The 16,729-nt window shown below is 47.3% G+C and overlaps 1 protein-coding gene and 1 pseudogene across 1 annotated transcript in view; one reads left to right on the plus strand and one right to left on the minus strand.

The window, feature by feature from the left end:
- The window catches only part of CDYL2 (chromodomain Y like 2), an 87,493-nt gene that overhangs the window by 3,837 nt on the left and 66,927 nt on the right, over positions 1 to 16,729 (minus strand). The window contains exons 3-6 of the mRNA XM_066637458.1: positions 6,242 to 6,459; positions 3,470 to 3,642; positions 2,968 to 3,178; positions 577 to 720 (exon numbers count right to left, since the gene is read on the minus strand). Of these exons, the coding sequence (XP_066493555.1) occupies positions 577 to 720; positions 2,968 to 3,178; positions 3,470 to 3,642; positions 6,242 to 6,459 (746 nt within the window). The remainder of the gene's footprint in view (positions 1 to 576; positions 721 to 2,967; positions 3,179 to 3,469; positions 3,643 to 6,241; positions 6,460 to 16,729) is intronic.
- Positions 9,494 to 9,611, plus strand: LOC136660724 (5S ribosomal RNA; annotated as a pseudogene).

Consider the following 16,729-nt stretch of genomic DNA (forward strand, 5'->3'; position numbering starts at 1 on the left):
ACAACTCTTGAGGGTAATTCAGTATGACTATCCCCATATTGCACATGGGGAAGATGAAGGTTGACAGCGAGTGGCTTGCCCCTAATGTGTTAATGGCAGATTTCTCCTGATTTGAACAGGAGAAAGCTCTGATTTGTAGCTCAAGTCTCTTGGCCACTATGCTGCACTGGCTCTCAAACATAGCAGCATGAAAACCAGCACAAGAATGCCTATTAAAAGAGAAGAGGTCAATTTCAAAATCCCTCCCAGAATATAAAGTTAGACAGGATGACCAGCTGTGATGCCACCACCAAAAAGGTCCTGTTTTTGGTACCTGCTGATCAAAAATCTGCTAGACAGTCCAGAGAACAGAGCCTTTGATTCTCAGGAGGTCATCTGGGTGTTCAGAGCACTTCACATGTACTCTCTGACTGTCATCCTTACAACAACCTTGTAAGGTCAATCAGTATTATTCTCTCCATGTTGCAAGTGGGGAAGACTGAGGCTGAAAGGGAGCGGCCTGCTTTAAGGCAATGTAATGAGCTCGTGGCAGAGGTTAGATTTGAACCAGGGCTTCCTAAGCCGCACATTTCTTACCACTGCACTGCAGGATGCCATTTCTTTCACCCTCAGCATAACTTCTTGGCTGAATGTTGTGGGCCAAAAGACTTGGGAGACAAGGCCTCTGCTGCAGGCTTCCTGTGCCGTTAGCTTCCTTCCGCAAAACAACATTTCATTTGCCTGCAAAGACCAAACACCTGCAGTCAGGGTACTGGGCAAAAGCAAGGATAACTTGGACAAACCCCAATCCTTGCTTATGGCTGCTATTGTAAGGAGGACATCAATGAAAGAATGCCATTCTGCTAGAGAGAACAAAATGGAGCACTACTTCTCCAGCAAATGCAGGGAGACAGTGGATGCAACTGGATCTCAGACAGCCTGGACATCTATGGTAGCATCAGATTGTTGGGGCTGGCCCATCCATGAGGCTCTGTAAGGTGATTACCTCATGCAGAAGACTGTTGGGGTGTGCCCACCTCTGTCTACCTCCATCTCTCCTCTTGTTCTTGCTCCCTGGCTCTAAAAGGAAAAGGGGAACACAGTGCAAGAGGAAGTATGGAGGAAAGGAGAGTGCTGGGATAGAGTGTTGGCACTCTAGCCCACCACTCCTCTCCTCCATGCTTCCTCTTCTGCTCCATTTCCTGCTTCCTTTTCAAATCCAGAGAAATGGGAGGGTCAATGGGAGCTGGCATGCTGTCAGTTAAGGGAGTTGGCATTTGGCTGCCACTGAAAGTGGGAGGTCTTGGAAATGAGGAGTGGGCAGGGACACTGTTTTTGATTAAATTGGGGTAATGCAGAGAGATTGGGGGGCAGGGAATAAAATCTCTAGCAAGACTGGAAGGCCTGCTCTTGGTTAGACTCAGTTAAACAGCTCTGAAATAGGTTTAAATGAGTGGAGCAGATGGGGTTCTAACGAATGGAGTTTGCTCATGCTGAGGTTGTGAGTGATCCCCTCGTTAGAGCTGGGAATGGAAAAGGATCATACACCATCTCTTGGAAAGAGGTCCTTGACTCTTCATACAGGGCAATTCTGTCCACTAGAATAGCTGGACCACAGTATACACTAGAGCTGCTGGATCAGGATATCACAATGGCATTGTGTGCATGCAAAATTCGAAGACCAGTGGCTCCATCATTGGAATTTAAGGAGTGTTGCTTTCACAAGATTGCAGCTCGATCCCCAGTTCGACAAGGAAGGGAAGTGCAGGAAAAGAGCTGCTTTCGATGGAGTCCCTTGCTCCATGCGTGCATGCACATGTGTGGCCTCCATCTCTGCTTCTGGTTGTGGTGGGGTTTCCCCCAGGAGCTCACAACAAACCAGTAGAAGTGCAATAGGGAATAAGTACTGACTCAGAAACAGGTAAGTGGTATTGCAAAACTTGCATCGAAGTAGCAGAAGGAGTAACCAAACTCAGTCCAGGCATGCTTTCAAAAGTAAAATTAAAAAGTCTCAAGCGCTCTCCCCAAGCTATAAAAACAGAGTGAACCAGCTCTCCCTAGGGAAGGCCTTACTTCCAACTTCAGAGGAAGCAAGGACAGGGCTGAGCACACACAGAGGTTCAAAATGCGGAAGCAAATGCACATCTCGGGATTTGAAAAGAGGGGTACCAGCCCAGAAAAGGAAATGTGGAGTGGTGGAGAGTGGTGGGCTAGAGTGTAAGAAACTCTCTAGCCCAGCGTTTTTCAAACTGTGGGTTGGGACCCACTTGGTGGGTCGTGACCCGATTTCTGAAACTCCTGTAGAGTCCAGTGAGTCTGGTGGGTCCAATGAAAATGCAGGTGATGGAAAGGTCAAATAGCCTCAAATCCTGAGGCTATTCAAAAATCAGAGAGCTGCTAACTGCCCTGCAAAAACCTCAGCTCCTGCAGTTTGCAAGCTTGTGTCAATACAAGGAGATAAATGTTTGAGCATCCTTTTTGCTCAAACACTGGTGTGTGTGCTTCCCTGCCCCCAAGTCCATCAATGACAGGTAGTGGGGCAGGTGAAGGCTGGGACAATAAATGAGATCCTCAAGGCAATTCGTTAGGACTGCCTCATTATAAGAAATGGATTGAGTTATTTTTTTTCAAACAAACAAATAAAATATTCCTTGTAAATAAATACATAAAAATAAATAAAAACAATTCTTTCTAGATCTTCATTTTTTAACATCTCATAAAACTAGATGGATCCTGGTACAGTGTCATTTTAAAAAGTGGGTCCCAGGACTAAAATGTGAACCACTGCTCTAGCCCATCATCTTCTTCTCCACGCTTCCTCTCCTGCTCTCTTCCTGTTTGAATCCAGGGAAGGAAGAAGAGTTGTGGAAGCAGGTGGGTGGATGCTAATCTAATTCAGACAACCAGCTCAGCTGGGCTTGTGGATGAGCTGACCCCATGTTTTGTGCAAAGGATCAGAGCAAAGAGCTGTACAGCAAGCTGCCTTACCAGTGCAACACCCAATATCTGTGGAAATGTATACGATGAACAGCCAGCCGGAGTGAGCCGAATTGTTGCATATGGCGTCTGGAACCAGGCCTTCTCACTCGCCCAAACAATGTCACAAAGGGGTAAAATTGATGCTCCCAGCCCAAGAGCAGGGCCATTGATCGCAACCACGATTGGCTTCTTGAACTGAATAAAAGCTTTTACAAAATCCCTAAAGCAGAGAGACAGAGAAAGTCTGTGATGAACAACATGCTAAAATGTCACACATTGTTTTGGAGGAAAGGTCACGCTTTAAGCTTCTGTCCTTACAGTTCTGAGAATCTACCATCTGATTTCACATATTGGGATTTTAAGGCAGAACTTGAGAATTGCCTTACTGGGTCAGACTCAACTCAGTCGAATCCAGCCAGAGCTGGCTGAAGACCTCCTGGTCCCTGAAACAATGTGCCAAGTGTTGCCAGGCTGCATTTTCAAGTCAAGGACTCCTGCAAGTTGGGCTCACCTTATAGCCTCTGCAATTCGAGTGCTTTCCTTTCTTCTGTCACTGGACAATCGACCAATTAGATAGGAGTAATCGAGTCCGCTGCAGAACACGCTGCCCACAGCGCTGAGGAGCAGGAGTTTGCTGTCATCGGCTGATGCGTTGCACAGTGCTCTCCGGACTTCCTTCATGATCTGCAGAGGAGGAAACAACTGGGTCAATGACAGGTTGTTTCCTTGGTATCTCTTTAGGATCCAGCACTATGGGTTTTGGCCTCATCAACTAGACCAGTATTATTTCCACATGATCTTAAAAGTTGCAGTGATTTTGAAGAACTCTATAAACTTTCAACTCTAATAATAATAAATAAACTCTATAAACTATAAATTCTATAAATGTCCCCTGGGGGCTGGGGGATAAGAATAGGCCCTCGGTTTGGCTGTACTTGTCGTAAGAGGCGACTAAACAGCCACCGGGTAGATGGGACTCGTTAGCCTGGGAAGGCAGTTCATCTGAGAGAAGGAAAACTCTGATCCCAAACCTCCACTGCCTTGTGGCTACATCCAGTTCTGGAAAAGGCTTCAGGAGTCAACCTCGAGGCAAAATCCGGAGCCGGAGTCCCTGAGGCAGTTCGCGGCTGTATACAGTCATGCTCTGACAACTCCTGCGATGCCGCTGGAACCAACTGTATTTGCCTTTCCATTGGACCTTTTCAGCAACGTGGAGAGGGGGGATTTGCTGCATGGGAAACAGTCTATCCTCCATACCTACTTTACCCAGGCTTCGCGCACTGGAGAGGACACTGTTCCAGAACCACCATTCAGAGCGCGATACCATAGTCTTCCGAGACTGAAGGATGCCAACAATAAACTTTCAGCTATCTCAGAGGAGCTGGATACCCAGTTTTGATAAGACACTTGTTGACATCAAAGGCTACAACTATTGCTATAGAAATACAGAACACCTCTCAATTTACATGGTTTCAAAGTAGCGTGATTTGTAAATTAACACTGGAAGTTTAATTTACACTGGCATTTTTGAAATAAGCAGTCAATTAGTTTATTTTACTTTATTATGTAAACCACAAGGCACAGGGCTGAAGAGAACATGATGCTAAGCTCTATGAACTCTACGATAAATACTGCATTCTTTTCAGCCCTCTGCCTCACTTCCTGTGAGTGCGGCCTGCTTCCATTTTGCAGTCAGCGAATAGCCAGGAAGACCTTGGAACAGCAACAGGAAGGCTGTAATCTCAAGCAGATAAGGCCCCAATCCTGTGGTCCCAGTGCCAGTCCAGTGCCAGCCCAGTGCCAGCGCTGAGTGTCGCAAATGTGCTGTAAGGCACGGCTGTCACACTTACTGCTGGGCTGATGCAGGCTCAGCGGCAGCCTGCACTGAGCCAGTGCCGGGTGGAGGCTGGTCACATGCTGCACAAAGCTCCAGGCAAGTGCTGGGCGGAGGAGCAAGTGCTAGGTGGGGGGAGGCATTGTGGGGTGAGGGGAGAACGGGAGGAAGGTGGGGTGCAGGGTGGAGGAAGCGGCAGACTCTGCTGCCATATACTGACCCCCCTCCCGGCCCGGCAGACCCGACATGGGTCTCCTTGATTCTGCACACTCAACAGTGGGCACAGATCCGAGGAGACCCATTGGGACTGCCTGGCTGCTACATGGGGGTAAGGGAGTGTGCTGCTGCAACCCCAGGCATTGGGAAGCACAGGAGTGGGCTGCCTGTCATTTGCACAATGGGGGGTTCATGATGGGGGGATTTTTGAACCGCAGATAATAGAATCTGTGGATACTGGATCTGTGGATACAGGGAGACACCTGTATTTTAAACACTTATTTTTTTAAAAAAAGATATATACACCTGGATTTTTTTTAAAAAGGAAAATAAAACAATTATATAATTGCTGAACCTGATTATTGAACCAATCACCACTTTCGGTTTGACTCCCTTCCTGTTCACGATCCTTGAAATTAACTATCTTAAGAAAAATAAGCCGGGGACATTTGCCCACATACTAAAAAGCCTGTCAATGGAGTAAAGCAGTGATTCTCACACGTTTAGCACCAGGGCCCACGTTTCAGAATGAGAATCTGTCACGACCCACCGGAAGTGATGTCATGACCAGAAGTGACGTCATCAAGCAGGAAAAATGTTAACAATCCTAGGCTGCAATCCTACCCGCGCTTACCCAGGAATAAGTTTCATTTCCTATCATTAAGAGAATATACATAGTAGCTTGTTAAAGTACAGGACTGCAACATTTCCCAAAATGCAGTCACTTACCAGGGTAGCTTCAAGTCTAATACATTAAAAGCAACAAACTGAAATGAATGGGGACCCACCTGAAATTGGCTCACAACCCACCTAGCGGGTCCCATCCCTCAGTTTGAGATACACTGATATAGGTGATACATTTGTTTTATTTAGCAAGTTGTATATTTGGGTGTTTTTTTTAAAATGTTGATAGTTGTTTTGTGCTTTCTGCTCCTTTTTTTGGACAATGATCTGAAGTGTGCAATTTGCACACTGATGGAAAAGGAGGATGTTGGCATAAAAAAGCAAGCGTGATGTCATGAGATTAGGAGCAGGCATGTGTCAGGATAAGCAGTGATCACTGCTTCTGGTGACCGCTGTGATTTGTCACCCTGTCCCCTGTCCTTGCTACTTTGGGTGTCTAAGAGCAAGGTCTGGTCCTGTTCACATGCATCCCCTAAACACAGAGAGTCAGAGAGTGGTCTCATTTTTCAGAACATTTTCAGCTCTGTGCTCTGATGTTCACCTGCGTACCTCTGGAGTCAGTGCATTGTTATCTGAAGTCTGGCTGGATAGGAGGATGTGCGTGAAGCCGTCTTCTTTCCGTACAACAATGTCTCTGAACCGGCAATTGCTCTCGTTTTGCCGCACACTGTACCGTAGCCGCTTATCGAAGACGTAATCTTTCTCTCCTTCCAGCTTCCTTTTCACAGTGCTATGAAGATTTAGGCCCCCATTTGCCAGGGAGGAACCTTTCAGATGAAAAGAGTGAAAAGGACATGTATCATTATGTCTGTACTTCTCTAAAAGAAACACACAGTAGGGGTCTGTGGTCAACTGCAGCTTCACTGGATACCCCCCTTGGTTCTGCTGAACTGGACTTGCTCTGCCTGATAGGATGGAGCGGTTCAGAGAGTAGGGACGGCCCAAGACCTCTGGTATCCGGGGCAGTATGTCAAATGCCCCCTTACCTGGCAGTGCACTAGCCCTTGCTTTTACTGCTGTTCTTTTTCCTCCCTGGATTAAAAAAAAAAGGAAAAGGGGAGCAGCGTGCTGGACTAAAGCATTGGAGGCTCTCTAGCCCACCACTCTCTTCTCCTCCACACTTCCTTTCCTGAACCCTTCCTTTTGAATTCAGGGAGAAGCATTAGTGGAGGGTGGGTAAAGAGAGGTGAGTGTTCCCTACTAATCTGATACTGGGTTGACAGATGCTGTCAACCTCCAGGGCTGTGAGAGGTCTGCATTGACTACAATCTATTTTTTTCCCATAGAAATTCCACCTTGCTACTCAAGTATGTCTCCCCCCGCCCCTCCCCCACTGCCACTTTTTGCAAGTGGCTCAGCTTGGAGACTCCTGAGAGCGAAACTATCTGCTCTCAGCATTTTCTCTGCCAGCTGCTTTACATCATTGAGCCAGGGAAGGCAGTGGATGGGTGTGGTGCACCCCCCCCCCCACCTCCCAGACAAGAGGTTCAATTGGCTTCATGGGCTGGGCTGTAAGTCTTTCTGGGTGTGCAGATATCTGCAATCTAGCAGTCAACAGGAAAAAATAAAGATGCATGTACTTTCCACTCTATGTACTCCTGATGATCCTGTCTCTGAATGTCAGATGTCAGTGGCAAAAGGATATGGGTATTTTGTTCTCATGAGTGGTATGAAGGCACTTTTACTTCCTGAGCCATACATTGGCTCTGCAATGGCTTATCCTTCACTGATTTAAAAGCCGAGAAGGCATTTTGGTCCAGCTACAGTGGAAAAACATTAATCTACAAATACGCAATCAATGGTCCGAAATATACCTCTACTGTGTGAAAAGGTGCTCTGTGCACTACATAGTGCCTTATTAATATCCATGCACATATATTCCCATGGACATGCGCTACAAGTAATGAATTGTGACCAAAGAAAGTCATAACTAAGGGCCAAATCCTATCCAATTTTCCAGAGTCGGAGCAGCTGTGCCAATGGGGCACGTGCGCCATCCTACAGTGGGGAGGCAGCCACAGAGGCCTCCTCAATGCATGGAACCATTTGTTCCCTTACTTCAGAGTTGCATTGCGGCTACACCGGTGCTGGAAAGCTGGATAGGATTGGGCCCTAAGTCCCATGGACATTGTCTTCGTGGGTTGCTTCTAACTTGTCTCAACTGATCTAGACCTTGGTTTGGCTCCAGAGATGAACTTCAGAATGCCCAGAGAAACCTGATTTCTTCCTTTGCAGTGACAAATCTCTCTGCCACCTCACAGCACATGCTTTGCACCCTGTCTAGCTATACAACTGGGACAGTGTTTACCAGGGACAGAAACTAGAAAGTAGAGACTATCCCTGGGAAAAAAAGAGACATTTGAAATGTTTGCCTCCAGAACATCACTGTGGAGTCTTATACACCAAGTCCTGAAGGTACACACTGGTTCCATTTCAGAGGTTTGTCCAGATGTCAGGTTGAAACAGCTGGCTCTTGCCAGCCCAGCACCATTGCTTCTGCACAAGCATCACAACGGATGGACTGTGCCTTCACAAAAGCACCAACACAGTCATCCCTAACTTGGATCCCCATAACTCAGGGAACCAGTGCAGCTAGCGTGGAATGAACAAAGTCACTCCTTTGGCTCCAGACAACTTGGTGTGTCGTTTTGATGGGATAAAAAGATGCATAAAGTAGATCTGAATTTCACAGACCTGATTTGGCTTTGGTAGACTGGGACAGTGGTAGACTGCCCTGGGAATTTAAGGTAAATTAGTCTCTCTGGGAGTTACCAAAGGCAACGGAAGTCTTTCAATTAACAGTGGCGGACTCTACTTTATATGCTTTTTGAGGTCACTGGAAGAAAAATTTCAGTCTAATTTGTGGCTGGGCAACTTCTCAAAACATAAAACCCAGTCTTCACAGTTTATTAGCCCAACTGCCTTTTCTGTAACGTTTATTGATACTTTAATATGTTTATTTGAAAAACGAAATAATGTCTAGACAGGCAGGCTTGATAGCTTTGTCCTTAAACACAGTCCCCCTCCCAAACAATCTTTAATTAATTTTTCTTATGGGTCAAATATATAATACATTTAATGGAATGCCTCCTAGATGCAATTTTTAAAATACAGATTATTTTTGCTGGGGGGGGGGGGGAGTGATTCTTATTCACACAGAAAAAGCCTTTAATTGGCTCCCCAGTTTATACAATCCCATTTGATGCTCTTAATGAGATTTCATTATTTCTCGCACCCTAAAACAAGTGTTAAGTGGAAGATCAGTAGATGTGATTAATTGGCACTGTTTCTGCAATCTGAAAAGAAATGTTCCAGCCCTCTGCAGAGGTTATCAATCTAGGCAGAGAAATGCATGGTCAGCAGGGGACTGAGCACACTGCCACCCCCCCCTTGACGCACTCCTAAGTCCCACTCCCCAGTCGATCATGAGGACAGAATTTGTCTGTTGTGCATGGAAAGTGTTCTGGGGTAAGCAGTTTGGTGAAGGTTGAAGATGGAGCCCCTGGCAATGCACAAAGCCTACTGTGACCACTAAGGAACTATATTTGTTTCATGGATGGCAGGGGGAGGGTGGGAGACTTTCCACATTCCACTCCAAAATGTTGCTAGTTAATACTATTCAGTTACTTGATTGTCTCTGCAAACCACTTTGTGAACTTTTTTGTCAAAAAGAGTTATATAAATACTCTTAATATTCATAACATTAATAACAACAACAACAACAACAATAATAATAAACAACTTTTTTCAGGGGGGAAAAGTTTGCATAAGAAAAATGTTTCAAATTAGCTGTCCAGGGAAACACACGGGCTGTTACCCTGCATATGCCTGATCTCGTCTGATCTCGGAAGCTAAGCAGGGTCAGGCCTGGTTAGTACTTGGATGGGAGACCGCCTGGGAATACCGGGTGCTGTAGGCTTATACCATGATCTTGGAAGCTAAGCAGGGTCAGGTGTGGTTAGTACTTGGATGGGAGACCACCTGGGAATATCAGGTGCTGTAGGCTAATACCATAGTCTTTCGAGACTGAAGGTGGCCAACCAATACCATGACCCTTATCAGTTTTGCTTTGCAGGCAAATCAGAAATATTTTTGGCTAATGTAGACAGACTGATCGCTTTGGCTGCAATCTGATATGCTGTTACCTGGGACTAAGCCCCCCCCCCAAGCTTAGTAGGGTTTACTTTTGAGTAGATGTGCCTTGGATGGTTCTGTCAATTCACAAATGAATAAGCCAGCAGCACATGCTAAGCAGATGTGATTCAAAAGCATGTCCTGCTCATAACAATCATGGATCACAAGAGAAAAGGCAACAGAGGGAGGATGGCTGATTTGGGCTGACTGAGCTGGTAATTGACAGGCTGTTGAGGGCGAAGCACCAGCTGTTGAAACTATAGATGGGAAAGGAAGAGGGCAGGGGATTAATGCTTCAGGGAAATCTAACACAACAAAAGCACTCCCATCAATCAGGTTATCATCATTATTTGCTGTTTCCTCATTTGTTCCAAGAGGGAACCTCATGGGCAAGTCGGCAAGTTGGAGAGGTGATAAGAGAGGCTGTTAACTCACAGCAGCTTTTCCGCCAAAGCAAAGAAAGTCTGCAAGAGGCCCAAGATTTTGACCAAAGGCATAGCCGAAGGAGATCCACTGTGGGGGGAGGCCACTGGAGAAGATGGAAAATGGCGTGAAGTCATGTATAACGGGATATTAGGCAGTGCCTGCCTTGATATTTGGTGCTTTATGTCTAATCCACCTAATGGCTGCAGAAATGACACCCACTTCCTGAACCACACATAGTGACCAATGGAAGAAGCACGGAGATGAGATGAGAGGCCAGGGCAATCTGCATCTCAAGTGCAGGGGAGGCTATTCCTTATACAGAGGCCTCTTTGCAATCTGCTCCCCATCTTTTCCCACTGATTTTGAAAGGGTGGAACAGAACAAAGACATTCAACAGGGTCAACCACACCCTGACTTGGAGTTTTACCTGTGAAAATTCAGCCTGCCAAAGCTCCAAGAGTCTGCCAGAAGAAGAAAGCGTGGACCCTGAGGGAGGGGAGGAAAGGCTGCCAACTGATACTATTTCTGGACATTTTCCTAGCATAACATAATGCCATTTAAACCTCCAGGATTGCTTTCAAGAATCACCTGAAGACTGATGTTGATTCCTGAAGACTCCAGGCCAATCTTGGGTCCTGGCGGATGGGGGACGGGGACTGACAGTCCTAATGGCAGAGGATACTGCAACAGCACAGAGGCTATGGGGCACAGGAATAGGGCCCATGTAGGGGAAGAAGACAAAAGAGGTGAGAGTGAACCTAGGAGGGGACAGCAATACAGCTGTGGAAGCCAGGGAGTTGAACTGAATTCAAACTTGGACCCAAAATCCAGATCAAAGGGCTCTCCCCAGAAAGCAGATCTGAACCCAAACCTAAAATATCTCTGTTGTCTTGATCCTGAACTAGAACCGAATCCCTAAATCTGCTTGAAAATAAAATACATTTCTTTGAATGAAAGTGAAACAAAAGTGCCTCTTCACAAGATGCACACTTCACCTGTGGAATTCACTGCTACAGGATTTTGGTGAGGGCCACTGGCTTAGTAGGTTTGAAAAGCAGAGGTGAGATAAACCCGTGGAGGAGGTTAGGTCTGTTATGAGTCATTAGTCATGAAAGCTGTATGAAACATCCACATTTAGAGTCATATAGGAAATATATATAGGAATATATACAGGTTGAGCCTCATTATTTGCATGGGTTCCGTTCCAAGCACTCACTTGGATGGCAAAAAACACACTATAGCAAATCAATTTAAAAAACAAAGTTTCTTTGCTTGGGTGATTTAAAAACAGCCTTGCTGACCTTTGTGATGTGAGATAAGAGTCATTAAGAAGACCATCCATCAATCAGTCAATCAGTCCTTCTCCAAGAGCTTAGAAAGGCACTTCACCCAGTCCCTCCCTTCACCAATGCAAAGTGATCACCTTTCTTTCACGTGCTTAGGGGGAAGGGTCTCCTGGAGAGAGAAGGATTGATGGATTGTCAGCCACCTGCCCTCTCTCTCTCTCTCTCATTAGTGAAGCTATTGTTAAAGGACTGTTCAGTTTTTTAAACTGTTACATTTTCCCCCTTCTCCAGGGATCAGCACATTCCTTCTCATTTGCAGGGGCCATTCGTGTTGAGTCAAATCCGTGTACAAAAAAATCCGTGTATAACAAGGCTGGACCTGTATAGCCATATAGGAAGTAGGGTGGGGGGAATCAGTGGAAGAGGGCTGTTTCCTTTAGGCTTCCTGGAAGCATCTAGTGCAGGGGTGCTCACACTTTTTCGGCTCGAGAGCTACTTTGAAACCCTGCAAGGCCCGGAGATCTACCGGGGGGAAGGAAGCGTCTGACAGACACCCCCTTTGATGTATGGAGCCCCTGCTGAACCAGGTCAGAGGAGGCCCACCAAGTCCAGCTTCCTGTGCCCCACAGTGGCCCACCAGATGCTTCAGGAAGCACACGGGAGGCCTCTCCTCTCTCCCCACCCCACATACTGGGGGCAGCCACAGGTCCCCCCAAGAGGCACATGCCCAGCCTTGCTGCACTACAGGGGGGAGGAGCTCCCCACTCCCCGCCCCCCCAACTCTTTGTGGCTGCGCCCCGAGACCAGCAGGGAGAGGGAGGCATCGCAGGTCCTCCTCGGAAGGGGCGGGGGGCTTCCCCTTTTCCATGGAGAGGGGCTGTGCGTGCAGGCGGCAGGCAGGGGAGACACTGCTCCCACCGGCCCTCCTCCTGCAGCGGCGGGGTGGGCCAGGGGGGTCGTCTCACCTATCAACCCCGACCGAGAGCGGCAGTGGCCGCAGCACTTACCTCTGGGCTCCTACGGGGCGGCTGGGCTGGGCATGGCTGGGCTGGGTTGGGCCGGACCTGACTGGAAGGGAGGGTCACTCGGGGCCTCCCGCGGCAACCGCCATCAGAGCAACTCCATTTCAAACTCCCGCCCCTCTCCCCTTCAGCTACGGAGCCCCAGGAAGCGCCTCAGTCCAGTGCAGCCCAGCTTCCCCTCCCGCCGCTGCCCACTTTAGCTCCTGCTCTTCTGGCATGCAGCGCCAGGAAACTGATGAAACTGACTAGAGTCTAGTCAGTTTCGGTCAGTTTTGTTGCTGCATGCCTGAAGAGCAGCTAAAGTGTCAGTTTCAGTGTCAGTTTAGTGTCAGCTAAATATGTCAGTTTCCTCTAGTCACTAGACGAAACTGACATATTAACAGTTTGGAGAGACAGGGCTCCGCGATCTACTCATTTTGCCTCGCGATCTACCGGTAGATCGCGATCTACCTATTGAGCACCCCTGATCTAGTGAAATTCTGGTTGAAATACCGTTTGCCTGTAAAGGAGTTGGGAGTGCTGTCAGTGCATGGGAGAGGCTATGGGAGAAATGCAACCCCCCAGAATTGTGCTGCTGTCAGGGTTGGAATGGTCTTTTCACTTACTGGTAGCCAGCGCCAGCGTCATGGGGGGTCCAGGGGGTCCAGGGGGTCCAGGGGGTCCAGGGGTCTGCAGGGCTTCCCAGGACTCCAAACTTGTAAAAAAAAAAGGGGCATTTCTGGTTTTGCAACGAAAACCGTGCCCTTTTTCTTTTTTTACTGTATTTGGAGGTGCAGGGAGCCCTGCAGAAGGCTCCCTGGACCCCTCAGATCTCCCAGGATTCCAGTGCTGGCTGAAGGTAAGTGAAAAACCACCTCCTGTCCCTGGCAGCATGATCCTGGGGATTGTGTTGCTGCAATAGCCACTCCCCTGCACACACTTACAGTGCTCTCAACTCCCTTGTAGGAGTTTGGGAGGTACTGCTCTAGTGCTGAGAATTGCTTTGCTGCCTCTCCCCTTCCCTGCCCCTTAAAGCGACAGGAACAAGTGCTTCCTTGACTGGTGGGCTGTTACCTGTTTGGGAACCACTGGCCTAGAGCGGTCTTCATGGGCCCAACAGGTACCTTATAAGCAGATAGTCTTTAGGAAATGGTATAAAGAATTTCAATAGGTCAGGGATGTTGCCCAATATCTGAGCCCCTGCTTTGCATAGGAAAGGTCCCAGGTTCTTTAGGTAGGCCAGAGAAAAATTCCTGTCCAAAATCCTGGAGAGTTACTGCCAATCTGGGTTTACAGTTGTGAACTAGATCGAACAATGGTTTGACTCCCTATAAGGCAGCTCTATGCTCCTTGAGAGAGGAGGACAATTAAAGTGATTTTTTTTAAGCTGCCAAAGAACTTGACAAAACCATCATTCTCAATTACAGTATCACAAAAGAAGCAGAGAGCTGTCTGATAACAGAAGACAGCAAATGCCTCTGGAAGATGACAGAGACCAAGAAACCTCAACAGATGTTCAGTGTGTTCTCAAAAGTTCAGCCAGCATGAGGCAGGCGACACCGAGGGGGAAACTTTGACATCTGCTGGTCGATAACAAAATGCTGGTACAGCAAACCTACATGTCTTCAGTGTGACTGTGAGAATTACTGAACGCATAGATCCCGCTTTGACTGGATTAGATGGCAACTATTGGTTAATGGTTGGGTTGGGGCAGGCCCAAGGCCTCCCTATGCTTGGGGAGGTGTGCCAAATGCTGCCAAACGGGGTGCTAGCCAGCGTCGCTGCCCCTCCTGCTTCCTGGACTGGAAGAGGAGGAGAAAGTGTAGTGGAAAGAAGAAGACAATAGAGTGATGAGCTAGAGCAATGGTTCTCAAAACCTTTTAGAGACCCTAGAGGCTGCTGCCTGATTTATAAATGCCATGGTGTGTGGTTATAATGGTGATTAGGCAGCAGTGCTCCCCCCCACAAGTAGCAACTTGTTTAACCCTTGATGCACACAGCCTAATCTGCCCTCTCAGTTTTGCGATGCAACAAAAATTGGGTCTCAACCCACTGGTGGGTCCCAGTTTGGGAACTGCAGGGCTAGAGCGTCTCCCAGGCAGTTCCCCCTTCCTCTAGCCTACCTAGACTGAGTACTCAGAATGTTCCCCACTGTTGTCTATACACTGCTGACATAGCAGGAGACCTCTGGCAGCTGCTTCGGGGCCACAGGATGCAGTGGTAGCCCATTTGATGCCACTGCACCACTGCCACTGCCACTGCCTTTAGGATTGGGCTGTAAGAGATCTGCAGACATTCACCAATGTGGGAGCTGGGATGGTTCCAGTGGTGTCACTAGGGAGGTGTGGGGGTGTGTGGAACACAATGGGTGACGCACTCGGGGGGGGGGGAGTGACATCACTGCTGGCCAAAATTGTGAAATCTTGGTATTTTCAAATAATACTATCATGTTATTTAACATTCGATGTGTAATTTAACACAGAATGCAATGAAACAAACCTCAAGGAAATATCTGTATTCTATCAAATGTTATAGTCAAATAACCAGCAAAGGGAAACACAACTGCCTTATGTTAAATTGCATTACATTCAGCACCTCTAGTGGCTGAATGAGGAATATACTGATGCTGAGAGACTTGAAATATCTACATTAAACTTATATGGCCCAGAAACTGAGACCAAAAAAAGTTTGTGATTTGTGTCATAGGTTGCTTGATGTTTTCTCAAAATCCATTCCTCCTCTCTCTGTGCAAGTCAATTTTGCCCTCTATTCCTGTCCTCCTTCCACTAACACCCACTTATTGTACAGGTATAATCTAATTATCCACAGATTTTTCACCCGCGGTTTTATTTCAATGCGATGAGAAGGGCCCTTTCAACTAAGGGAAAAGAATCATTCAACAGTAGCCTTATTAATGCAATACAGGGCAGCCGGCAGACAATCCATCATTCATTCTTTCTCCAGGCACTTGGAACAGCCACTCCAAGGCAAGCGACCCCCCCCCTTCTCCCAAGCAGGTGAAAGAATGCTGCTAAGTAGAAGTGATTATCACCTCCTCCATTCTTTCCCCAAACTGTGGCTCAGAGTGAAGACTTTGTAAGTGCCTGGAGAGAAACTGATGGAAACTGTGTCAGGCCTTTGGCACCCCAGGCCCTGAATTGTTATAAGCCAGGATGTGGCAGGAGGGGCCTTGATGTCCAGGCCTGGTATAAAATGTAATTAAAGGAAGAGCAGCAGCACTGTATATGTATGCTGATGCAATCAGCTGCACCTATTACAGGTGGGAGTCACGTGACTTGGGGAGAGATGTGTGCAGAGTCACGTAGGCTATGGTGGAGTGGTGCAGTGCACCACTGGACAGCCAATCAGAGTGGGTCACAAGACTGTCTTGTGACTATGAGGTCACCCTACTCTGATTGGCTGACCCCACTATATATGGGGCAAGCACAGACTCCTGGGTGTGGGTTGTTGTGGTGGAGTTTCTGCGTGTTGTGCTGCTGGTTCGTGTACTGATTTTGGACTGTCTTCTCGTGACTGTGACCCGCTGTATCCCTGACTTCTCGACCGTATGACTGACTACTCTTCTGCCTGCTCCTTTTTACCAGTACATGCTTCTGCAACAAACAAGCCTGTGTCTGCTTCTTTGGCTCTGTTTGGGATTGCCTGCTTCATTTGCTATCTCCCTAAGCTCCCTGCCATTCTGCTATCAGGAAAGCAAGGGCTATCTTCCCCTGCTGACCTGAGAAACTGATGGATGGATTGTCTGTCTAATGACTCTGTCTTACATCACAAAGATCAACAAGGCTGTTTTTAAATCGCCGCGCAAAAGGACATTGTTTTTTAAATGGATTTGCTTTAATGCAATTTTTGCCATCCAAAAGTTCTGGGAATTCTGGGTTCTGGGAATGGAACACTTTCGAATAACCTGACTCCAATCAAACTCTCAGCACATTGGTTCTCCACGTATGTATTATTTATTTATTTTCCAGCCCTTGAAACCGTGTCAGATATACGTTGCGGTTCTTGTGTCAGAAAGTTTGGAGACCCCTGCTCTAGACCAAATTTGGAGAGCTGGCTTCCTGTAGATCCACCAGTTTTATTCTTTTTCCAGTGGTGGAGCAGGGCACGCTAACCAGCACACCGAGATGAAGGACATTGCAAGAAGTTTGCCCTCGGCCCAGTACCGAAGG

The sequence above is a fragment of the Tiliqua scincoides genome, chromosome 9, assembly GCF_035046505.1.
Source record: "Tiliqua scincoides isolate rTilSci1 chromosome 9, rTilSci1.hap2, whole genome shotgun sequence".
NCBI lineage: Eukaryota > Metazoa > Chordata > Lepidosauria > Squamata > Scincidae > Tiliqua > Tiliqua scincoides.